This window comes from Acipenser ruthenus, chromosome 2, assembly GCF_902713425.1.
Source record: "Acipenser ruthenus chromosome 2, fAciRut3.2 maternal haplotype, whole genome shotgun sequence".
Taxonomy (NCBI): Eukaryota; Metazoa; Chordata; class Actinopteri; order Acipenseriformes; family Acipenseridae; genus Acipenser; species Acipenser ruthenus.
In genome coordinates, this window is record NC_081190.1 from 5066644 (window position 1) to 5079279 (window position 12636).

Genomic DNA, 12636 nt, shown 5'->3' on the forward strand with positions numbered 1-12636 from the left:
TGTTACTAAACTGATATTTTGTATTGTTATTGTAATGCCAGCAATAAGCTAAACAGGTCTTTCCAAAACACCTTTATTTGTAGACTGAACTACAGGGTAAACAGCTGTTATCCTGTGATTCACTCAGCAATGATGTAGGAAAGTTATTTGTCACAGAGAACTCAAATTTGGTACTGTAGATGTCGTTGCTACATGATATGTGTGCTCAGTTTGTTAGTGTTGTTTTTGATCATGCATTCAAAAAATAAATGAATTCCTAGAAAAGCATCTTTAGAGCAGGGGTGCCCAAACCCAGGCCCGGGTGCTAAATGTGGCCCTCCAGGTCTTTGATGCTGGCTGTGGACTTCCATATTCAAGTGGCAGCAACGACACTACTGGCATACTGTTATACTGATACAAAATGTACAGTCCAAGCCAAAAGTATTGGCACCTTACGCTTGTTGTGCCATAATTAAATTTGATATTAAGTGTAGGGTCTGTGACTGTAAGTTTTAAATGAAACACATGCAACACTGTTTCCTTTGCAAACAGATTTACCATATGGACTGTCCTACTACAGTATATGCGTTTTCAACATTTGATCAAAAAAAAAAAAAAAAAAACCTGCACTGGCATTCATGACCACAAACGTGTAAGAAAAGGTTTGGGCGCCCACCTAGAGCATTCCCAGGTGCTACTGTATCAAGGAATATACCGGAGTACAGACTTTTTTTTTTCTTTCTTTCACTTGATCTTAAAGTGCTTATTGATTTAATACAGTTGTTTTGAAGATTGTGCATTTCTTTCATAACTTTTCGTTTTGAACTTGATCAATTCTATATTTACTGCTATGCCCATGGTTTCACTACCATAAATCTTATCTGTGTGAACATTGGGATCTTATAGTTCAAAAGTGACTATACTGTAATAGTAGTCTGTGTGAGCAGTACTTTTTGTGTTTTAATACAGATGTTAAAAATAGTCTACAACGTTGTCTAATTGTTTCAAGTCCTTAAAAAGGTTTCAATTTATTTTCCATGATTGTATTTATTTAATGCACTCGAACCATGAATTATTTTCACAGATTCAACCCATCTCATTGTTTATCCCTTACAGAATACCCCACCTCATTTATAACCCAGCTACAGAAACTGTCCCCCCCACTTTTGAAACCAAAGTTATGCCACTGCCTGTACTAAGAATTAGTTTCACATATTCCCTTCAAATATGTAAATCTCAAGCTTAATGCTCTACTGCCAAATGCATTTGCATTTTTTTCATACTGCACTTAATTCCACATTATTCTTTTGATTCCATTCGTGTTCTCGTTAACACGGTTTCCATAGGGCCCTATGTATGTCTCTGATCTTATTAGTGTCTTCACACAGATCAACTTCCATCTTTTATTTTTATGCTGAGAAAAATAAAAACTGCATATAATGGGAATGGTTTCCAATAAAAGCTTATCATTCTTGTTCTGTGTTGACTTTGATTCACTGGTGCATTCTTGAGTGCACTGAATATTCTCTGAAATGTTCACTTTTTATCAAAGTTAACCGATTCTGACATTCTGTCAACAATGAATGATGGCTTTTCTGATTGGCTAACATCAGACCTGGGGTCAATTCCAATTGTAATTGTGCAATTTGTAATTAATTGTAGTTGAACTTGGCACACCTGCGTAATTGAATTTATACCATGCTGTAATTGTAATTAACCCCCCAGGTCTGGTTAACATTCCCAACATGTTTAAAGTTTAAACATTTAAACGTGTTTAGGAAGTTAAACTGAAACTAACACCCCTAGTTTTGTCAAGGGTGAAGATCAATGGTCTTGTGAAAATATATCACAACAGGTCAACCCCATTACAATGTTTGGTTTTATCCATTAAAAAAAAAAAAGTAACTGTTTTGAAATGGACATGTGTGGGTCAAGTTATATCTTACACTCAGTAAATACTGTATGATTAAATGCACTTTTTTGTTTTCTTAACTAACCCCCATGATTCAAAATGACAACAATCTGTTGCCTTGATAAAAAATCGAAGAACTACAGACAACAACAAAAAACAAGTTAAAGAAAATGTCTGACGTGTCCAACAGACACCATTTTTTTTTTCTTCTAACATCAATAAGCCTCGGCTTTATCAGTTAATGTAAACTTTTTTTATTGGATCATTTCTAGGAACAGAACATATCTGCTCACTGACCGAGAGTGCAATGATGAGTTTATTGAAGCAGCATGTTGTAGAGAGCATGGCTATGACTAAATTAGAATTATGTCAGTTATGCCTGATGAGATGGAGAAATCGTACTCCAGTAATTCATGAGCTTCGTCGGTGAAGAAGCAGGGTTAGCTTACGAGAGCTTAAGGTACACAAGAAGAAATGCAGCAATGGATGAATTCATTGTAAGTGGGAAATAAAGCTATTATAGCTGATTTAACTGTACAGTGAATGTACTGGAACATTCCTCGTCCATTGTATTTTAAAGCTGAATATGTGATGTGGATTTGGCTCAAGTATTCACGTTTTTTATGGTTTTTCCTACTTGACTACAGAAATTGTTGTCCAGGATTGAAAATGCTTGTTTATTTACATTTAATTTAAATACGTGGTTGATTTACAATATGGTATGGCTTTGGCATTGCTTTTACAGGTGTCTGAATAACAGGTACAGTAATTTTTTATTTTAAACCTTTTAAAATATTTGATTATCTGCATAATTATGATTTGTCATACTGGAGGTATTTGTTGCATATATATATCTTTTTTTTTTTTTTTTTTTGAGAAGCAGGTGCACACACTAGCTGAAGATGAGAATATATATCTTTTTTTTTTTTTTTTGTTATTGGGGGTTGGATGATTTCCTGGCTATAGTAGGGTCTTGTGTGCTTCAAGATTGTTTAAATTTGACTTTCTGAAATCTGAATATTTATATTGTTGTGTTTTAACCTTGTGTTTCTTTGATAGATGATACAGCAGTGGTCTGTGTTGGTGGTTTTAATGTCTACGTGTAGCTTTCATTACATTTATTTTCCAGTTTTATGCATGGTGATACAGTAGTTATCTGCTCAGAATTGTTTGCTTCTAATATGAAGCCTTACGGAGCCATTGCAGAGAGAGAACATCTAATTTACCTTGAACTTTTTAGTATACAGCATGTTAATCCACATAAAGGTTGTTATAATTTGCTTTTAAACAGATGTTATCTTTATTTAACTTTTTAATCTTGCCATGCTGTATGACCCTGCATTGATTTGTGTTTCCCTTTTCAGAATTTTACGCTAAATGGAAAGCTATGTCAAAGGAAGAAAAAAACATTGTGTTTTTCACTGTAGATCTAGTTAATGTTGTCTACTTTTCATTGCTATATTTTTTTCAGTAATAAAGCATAACCTGCATGTATGCTGTTACTGAATAGCCGGTCTGTCTTCTCACTAAACATGTAGCTTAGGCTCCCGTTTTGAAAGTTATTGATTCAAAGGAAAAGTCATGTACATTTTGAATACATTTATTGGGATAAAAATAATCCCACTTGGCCATTTATGTATTGAAATGGTAAAATAAAATTGCTTTGAGCATGGGAGGGTTAATGCAAGTATGTTTTTTTTTTTTTTGCTAAAGGCAGGTGGTATGGTTTTCGCATAGCTAATGAAAATGGTGCATTTTCATTATTCATTGACACTGATGACTTGTGACAGGATGTCTTTTGAGATGCTTAAACGGGGCTGCTTCCATCAGCCAGGAGAAAGCTCTCTGAGTTTCACTTAACCACACACCAGTCTCCCGTGTCGGTTACAGAAATCTACCTCCAAGAATAGAGAAGTTGCAGTCTCTGGATTAGTTATATTACTGCTAAAAGCAAACCTCCAAGGTCACATTTATTATTATTATTTGTTTCTTAGCAGACGCCCTTATCCAGGGCGACTTAAAATTATTACAAGATATCACATTATTTTTACATACAGTTACCCATTTATACAGTTGGGTTTTTACTGGAGCAATCTAGGTAAAGTACCTTGCTCAAGGGTACAGCAGCAGTGTCCCCTACCAGGGATTGAACCCACGACCCGCCGGTCAAGAGTCCAGAGCCCTAACCACTACTCCACACTATATAAGGTTATACTGTGTATTGACCACATTTTGTAATGCCTTATAATAAATTGAAATTACTGTGTATACAGTAATTGAGTAGAAAAGGGAAAATATTTAACAGGATATCAGCTTTTAAGACTTAAGATAAATTTCATACTAAAATATGACTTCATTTTCTACTTGAAGTTTGGCCTTTTGTGCTTTTTCAGAAAGCAGACCGGACCAATTTGAAGTTACACTGTAGCTGCACAGACTCTCTGAAACTTGCTTGCACCTGCAGTATGTCTCTACACTGCCTGTCTACATGGATTTGTCATTTTAATGGTTTAATACCCTGATGAAGGCTTTGCAGCCGAATAGTTGGTTTCTTTCTCAATAAATTTTGTAAATGTTTAAGAGTATGTTTGAGTGTGCGGCTTCCTTTTTTTTTTCTTCGGTGATTACCAGCCTTATCGGCACAATTCTCCAAAAATTACTCATGTCTGATGTCATGCCTGATCTAGTGTTTATTGGATTCACTATTAAACATAAACCCCCTATTGTAGAATTGTGCCGATAAGGTGGGATGTAATGTATGATCAACTTCCAACTTGCATACAAGTAATGCAGCTGAACAGATGCAAAGTGTAAATTGAAAACAAACAGAATAAAAAGAAACAGGCCTGGTTTAATGTTTTGAACAGTCACTTACCTTTCACTGCACAAAAGTGCTGCAGACGTGTGCTGGTCTAGCAAGGTATTCAGTGGTTTCATGTACTGTAGCTTGATCTCTGCTAAACTCTGTTTACTTCAGTTTCCTCTAACTTTAAAACTTTCTATTTAACAATATAAAACGTTATTGTGAAGTTTGTGATTGCAGAGTATGATCACTGTTTTTCTTCCTGTGATTACATTGCACTGTACTGTACAGAAGGCTCATGATATGGCTCCCCTTAGTGGTGAAATGGTATTCTGCTTATTGTATACCTCCAGTTTTAATGCTTTAATTATTGTTATATGTTATGTTACAAAGCCAGAGTTATTGTACATCTTAGGTAGATAATTCACAGTATACAGTAGCCATGCTAAGATGTCAAAGTAATAACCAAGTTTAATCATATTTGGAAAAGTACTGTAGTTCTCTAGATATGTAGGTCTTGGACCTTGCCCAAGATTTTCTCTCTACTGGTTCTTAAGACAGAAAACTGGATTTCTTGCAATTCTTAGATGCTTTTAAGTTACTTCCGGAGTGATGCATGTTACCAAATACAGTACTTGTTACTAACGCTTTTTGACACTGCCGTAGCAAGCTGCTCTTCAGCTTCCTGTTAATATGCTGAGAATTAAATATTTAAGAGATGCCTTTAGAGAAATGGATGTTAACATAGCATAAAGGTCATGTGTTGGCTGTTCCTTCAATTTAAATGTGTTATTCAGGTCTGTTCAGCGGTACTGTACAGTGTGATCAAAATTGTGTCTTCTTGATTTTAGATAGCTTCTCTGCAGGGATAATTGGATTACTGTAAGGTGACACATATTTGCTTTACATTTGCTGGAAATAAAGTATGAACTATGCTGGTAAATTGCATTCAAACCTTTCATTTTTTTTTGTAATATTGTATACCTGTTCTGTCTTTCAGGTGGTATCATGGAAAACTTGACCGGACAATTGCTGAAGAGCGTCTCAGACAGGCCAAAACCCCTGGCAGTTACCTCATTAGGGAAAGCGATCGGAGACCGGGGTCATTCGTGCTGTCATTTCTGAGCAAAACAAGTGTTGTTAACCATTTCAGGTAGTGTATTAGAGATTTTGTTATTTTATGTTTTTTTTTTCATAGCAATTACTGAACAAAAGAAGAAAAGAAAAAAAAAACACTATTTCTAAGTCTTGCACTTTCAATACAAGTTCACAATGAACACAAAGACATTGAAAACACATGGATCATAGTAAAGCATTGATCGGTCACTTGGAAGGACAGAAAGTGTGGAGTTAGATTCTGGGAGTTGGAGCAGCAGTTTTAAGGGTTGAAGCTGCTTAAAACAGTACAGGAAGCAACATCTTGAGGGTTGAAGTTGATGCTGGCTGTGTGATAAAGAAAAGGTGTGGGAGGACAGTGGTAATGCAGTGTAAAGATGTCAACAAAGAGCTATTGTTAGAAACTGGATATATCAGTAATCTAAAAGATTGCATGCAGCCCACATGTTGGGCAAAACATGTGATTCATGTTAATAAAAAAAACAAAATTTGAGCATAACTTAAGTCCTGACTGATCTATACTTTTATTTTATGAATTGTCAGTTTCAATAAATATGACTGTATAAACAAGCAGCATATAGTTTCCCCAGGTCCTAAATATATGGGTAGACATTTTATTGCTAATTAATTCCTTTTTTTAAAAGAAAAAAATATATATTGGTATCTCCTGAATTAATCATTTATCCCAGAAGTGTAGTGGTATCCCAGATATTTTCTATTTATTTTATGCATTACCTGTTAAACTCAGTGTATTTAAATCGAGATATTGAAGCTGTGTATACACACTGATGAAGGCTTTTTGGCTGAAACATGTTTGCGACTTTCCTTATGGATGAGAAATTTAATCTGTTTGTTCTTCAAAAAATGAAGCTGTGAAACGAAGAATAAATCATGAAAATGACTTTTGGAATTAATTTGTTTTTCTTATGAGTGTGAACCTTTGTCACATTGCTTTGTATTGATACACAAAAAAACCACCCAGACAAGCCAGCACAGTGGTGGTATTTTTTTTTTTTTGGTGGGCCAAGGTAGTTCATATTGAAAATTAGTTTTTGGTTTTTGACAGGACTACAATTAGAATACAGTATGAGATGCATATGGTACCTGCTTAGCATTAATTGTGTTTATCTCTCAGATGTCAGCTTGCAGCATTTATGTTTACACTAGTTGCTGGTAAACTGAAAAAAAATGTGGGGCTGAAGATGCAAATACATTCTCTGAAAAAGAAAACGGTACCACATACAGATTTGGGGCATAGAGAAATTTAAGTTTACTAGCTTGTTATTAATTAACTTACATTTTATAATTATAAGAATATAACACATTGGTGTATCTCTTAATGTACTGCATATGTCTTAATTCTTTTATTAGGATCATTGCAATGTGTGGCGATTATTACATTGGTGGACGACGGTTTTCCTCGCTGTCAGACCTTATTGGCTATTACAGTTATGTGTCCTGTTTACTTCAAGGGGAAAAACTGCTTTCTCCAGTGGCACCTCCAGAGGTGGGTATTTGTGTTGATTTTCACAGGAATGGTTAGTTAACTTTAAAGGAGGGGTATTAATCATTTTAACTGGTTTAAAACATTTCTATAATTTAACCCTTTTATATATAATTGATTTATTTTCCAGTTCAGGAAGTCATTTGGCAATGGTATTTTGAATGAATAGCAGCTCAATTAGAAATGTTTGGCAAAACAACGAAGTGCTGAATCAGTGTTAAAAAAAAAAAAAAAAAAATCCACAGTTGATCATTTCATTGCTTCACCACTTATCTTCGATTTATACCTTACTTAAACTGTAACCGTTTATAATCTTGATTACCCATGTCAGGGCATGAAGTTAAGGTCATAAAGGGCAAGGCAATGTTGCCTTCGTTGGGCGTGAAAATTCAGGGGCACCAAGGTAGTTCTAGGGGACAGAAAGGCAAAATATAAATCCAATCCAAGGGCACCAAGGCAATTTCATAATCCTTCATAAAACAACAACAAAAAATACAAGAGAGCCAATTAAGTTGATGAAATGTTAATTCAAACAAACAAAAATCAGTGTTTTCTGGGTGATTCACACACTAATTGTTACAAAAATAAAATATAGATATATAACTTCCATTGTAAAAATATCCAATTTAAAAACAAACTTTCATTATGAAAAAATACAAAGGGTAATTTAGCAAAAAATAAATATTCAGGGTATTTTTTACTAAAGTCTGTCACCCTGTTAACAAGAGCTAAATATAGCGCTTGTCTGTGTCCTGTAATTTAAAGCTTTTTTGAAAACCGTCAATGCCATGTATTTCATTTAGGGTAAGCAAGTTCAACTGGATTTCATATAACAAGTTGTCCGCAGGTGAAGCGAACGTTTAATCAATGCATTTTAAAATGATATAAATAGTATTCTTTCAGAAATTTTGATTTTAACGGAGTATTGGATATTATTATTATACCGCACTGGTTCTAATTCTTGGAAATTGTGAAGTCCATGCTCACCATGAAAAAATACAGCCTTAGTGATACAACAGCACAAATAAGCGATGTCAGTGAAGGGAAAGTTAAAGATAGCTTTTCAGGCAAACTGTCTGAAGACCCACGGCTGGAGTGCAATAATGATAATGGTCAAACGAGTGGTTCGGTCTGCAGTGTGTCTGCGCAACTGTAGTTTGCTAACCGCTGTAACCTGTACAACCTGTACAAACAATGCAGCTTTGAAAAGAAAAAAACTCGAAATAGAAATTTCGTCAGGCAATGGAGAATGCTGTGCATCACAATGAACGGCTGGATGTACATCAATGTTTACATTTGAGAGACTATAGTTTCACAGTTCTTGAAATTTACAGTTGCCAAAGGATTTACAGTTTTGTTTTGATGCATTGCTGGACACTCGATTCAGGAAAAAAGGTATGCTGTTTTAAAGCATACACATTCTAACCAGTTTTGTGAAATACGTAAGGTAGTGAGAAGGTATTAAACAAAAATACATGAAAACAGAAATCGATCCACTTCTCAATATCGTGTTTCGTTCACTATTATGTTGTCTCTCCTACTCATTTCATAACGCAGAGAGCTGCTACTTGAACCACGTCATACATAGCTACTTGCTCAGTTTTTTTGTGTGTTTTTTTTATGTAAGGATTTGAGCTACTATGTATTTGTGCATTTTTAGCGTTGATGTTCTGGGGGGAAAACATCAAATTACAAAACAGCAACGGTCATGTCTATATAAATTAGCAATGTACACTGAAGACATGGAAGGAGTCAGAATGTGTATTGCACTGTTGCATTTTAAAGTATTGCAATTTTAAGCATAGAATCAGACCTCCTTATACCATATATGATCATAGAATATGTGATTGTGTAATATGATACATTATGTGTTTTTTGTTTTTTTTAAAACTAAGCTGTAAATTAAAAAATATAGGTATACATTATTTGAAGGATATTCACGTGTATGTGAAACAGCGGACAGCGAAGCATCGAAAACAAATTAAATTGCAGCTGCTAAAGAAATGGCCTGAAAACCCACTGCTGTTTTGATATTTTTTGTAAATGCCTAAATGATCCAAACACAGTGGAATACAAACTGTACAAGTGGCTCAACATATGAAGGCACAACCAATTTCTACAGTACTTGAAATTCACATTATTATTATTGTTGTTGTTATTATTATTATTGTTATTGTTGTTATTGTTGTTATTATTATTATTATTATTAGTAGTAGTCGTAGCAGTAGTAGTCGTATTATTATTATTATTATTATTATTATTATTATTATTGTTGTCAGGAACGAATTGTTGTGCACCCATTTCTTACCTGCCGATTTAGAAAGCTCTTCTTCCTTTTTTCTTTTTAAAGTTTTTGAGTCAACATGGAGCTCAGACAGAAAAATCAGTGACACTGCCAGTGAACACGTGTGATTAAAAATTCCTGGAGGCACGGTCATATTGAGTTCAGTCAGAGATATCTCTGGCTCAGTCTAGCAGCGTCCCTCCCTCTGTTTCCCGTCATTAACCAATGATACAGTACATCTTTTTCGGGCTTAGTGCTGGGAGGTGCACAGTAAAAAAAATGGCAACAATAATACATTATGATAATGAGTCATTTTCTCGTAGGACGAGATTAGATGGAATTCAATTGAATTGTGACAGAATGGGCCAGCTGATGCTGAGAAAGTTTGTTAATGGGTTGTAGATCAGATGTGCTTGTGCTGACAGATACCGCTGGCAATGATGGGCAGGCATATAGGCAAGTGGCTTGGGCACTGCGGTTATTACGCGCCCTGCCATGTAACCATTATATAATAGGGCATTGGTACTGTTAGTTTCTCTCCGTTTGCTGCATTATGAAGTTGTGCAACTTTTGTCAACACACTAAACTAACAATGATTAGCAAAATTATTGACAGTTATTTTAATAACCCCGAAATAAAACTGATTAACTACAGAAGTATTTTAAATTGTACTTCTCTGTCTGTGTGCATGTAAGCCACAAAACTGAGCAAGCGCTTCTGCTAATTTTTACTTTTTTAATTTTTTTTTTTTTTTTTTTTTCACAGCAGCTTTCAAATGAGAGAATACTATAGTGTTTAATTTCTCCTCATGGCAAATTTAGTTATTTATTGTATTAAATATGTAGGTCTGTATGATCCACACAGCTCTACTAAGGCTAGTAACTTGTACAGAAACTAGCCCTTATGTTTTCAAAGATGGTAACAGCAACAATACGTAACGTAAAAGTGTTCCATGTGTTTTATGTCTCATGTCCTGTGCATAACATTTTAAAATGGTAAGTAGTTTAAGTAAAATGTTTGATTTAAAAATGTAATTCCAGCCTGTGGAAGATAGAAGGAGAGTCCGAGCCATCCTGCCATACACCAAAGTGCCAGAAACAGATGAAATCAGGTAAAAATAATACAAATAAATAGTTGTGGCTTGAACATAAACAGTAAAAAGTTATTAATTGTTTAAATGTGTGGAATACATTTATTTGAGATGCAAAGCAGTTACAGAACTACATGTTGATGCAATAATTATTTTAAATACAGTTACTTTTTAGTTTATTAATTTTTTTATTTGAGTCTTCTCGTGATATTTTAACACTTTAAAAAATCCTTTGTTTTCCCAGGATACAGAAGTTAGCATTATAATATTGCATATTTTTGCAAATGACTAATTAGTTACTTTCACTTGTGGCATGCAAGCCATACCACAAACGGTATAAATATTTGGGGAAGGTAGGACTAGTTGAAAAGCTAAAAATAGCTATTTAGATAAAACTACAGTAATAATTTATTATGCTTTGTCAAACATTAAAATATTACAACTTGTATTAAATACTATGCTCTTGTCATTACAGGTAATGTGAAACTTTACAGTTCTTGGTTTGTTATACCCACTTTACATAGAAAACCAAATGTAATTATTATTAATAATAATATAGTGCACTCCGTTTATAAGAATCACATCCGTCCCGGATGATTTGATTCTTGTAAGCGGTTGATTCTTAAAAGCGAACCGATAAGATCTACACTACGCACATCAGCAGTTTAAATACAGTATACAAATGTCAATGGTGCTCAATCACTGAGGACAATACATCAAAACAATCAAAACAAATCCTCATTTGTAAGCAGCTTGTTATATGATCATGATTATGTTTACTCAAGGCTGCAGAATCCTGTTTTACTACAGTATACTTGAGAAGCGATCGTCTCGTGAGGGTGCCTAGTTTAACTGCTGTGTGGTGTTACATGTAATGGCCTTTGAATTAAAATGACATTACAGTACAGTATTTTACTATCAGGACTATGGAATCAGGAATATGCGGTTGATTCTTATATCAGTAATTCTTATAAACGGAGTGCACTGTAATAATAATAATAATAGATACTCTCACCTTTAATGTGTTTTTATATCAAATGGTGTAAGAATTGTAGTTATTTTATGTAAGTCCTTTAATATGGTTTCAATTCCTGTCTCGGTAATTCCCATGTTGTATTTGTCTGCTCAGTTTCCTTAAAGGGGACATGTTTATAGTTCACAATGAACTAGATGATGGATGGATGTGGGTTACAAATGTGAGGACAGAGGAGCAAGGTCTCATTGTAGAGGACCTGGTGGAGGAAGTGGTGAGAAACATTTTTTGTTGTTCTTTTTGTTGTTCTTTCCAACAAGCATTGAAAAAGATCTAAATAACATGAATTGTTTTATGTATTTTAACTTTTTTTGTTGGGAGAAGCCATCATATGCCTCAAATCCTCAAAATCAACAATAAACTCCCAATTACAAGGATTCCATTCTCATTCCGATTGCTTTCACATTGCACCAGTGAGCATCTCATCCCTTCCACCTGACATGTTACCATCTACACCATGTAGCCAGTCTGAAATGTAATGTCATCTTGTTGTTCTTTAATATATATATATATATAATCTATATCTTTTTTGTTTTGTTTTCAATTTAAGGGACGAGAAGAGGATCCACATGAGGGCAAAGTGTGAGTAGATTATTTATCATATTCAGCAAGATGTAACAAGATTTAAAATATTAAATTTGAAAGTACAATATTCTTGTATCCACATTTGTAACATTCTTTCATTAGTTTACCCTTTTGTGCATGTTCTTAATTAAGAAAACAGCCCTTGTCGACTTACCAGTTTACATTCACTAACAATAGCTTCAGCTGCAGCACACAACCTCCCATCTTTATTGAATTGTTGCCACTGAACTACTGTAAATGGATAAGATCCAGAATATACCCATAATAAATGTGACATGCAAGCTCCACTGTGTTCAGGGAAGAAAAGCAAATACTGTGTTTTTGATATTA

At 34.4% G+C, this 12636-nt stretch overlaps 1 protein-coding gene across 3 annotated transcripts in view; it reads left to right on the top strand.

Moving 5' to 3' along the window:
- The window catches only part of LOC117403679 (ras GTPase-activating protein 1-like), a 49134-nt gene that overhangs the window by 14804 nt on the left and 21694 nt on the right, over positions 1-12636 (top strand). For all 3 annotated transcript variants that reach the window (XM_058986936.1, XM_058986945.1, XM_058986930.1), the window contains exons 2-6: positions 5695-5847; positions 7182-7317; positions 10639-10709; positions 11818-11935; positions 12272-12303. In XM_058986936.1, coding sequence (XP_058842919.1) covers positions 5695-5847; positions 7182-7317; positions 10639-10709; positions 11818-11935; positions 12272-12303 — 510 coding nt within the window. The remainder of the gene's footprint in view (positions 1-5694; positions 5848-7181; positions 7318-10638; positions 10710-11817; positions 11936-12271; positions 12304-12636) is intronic.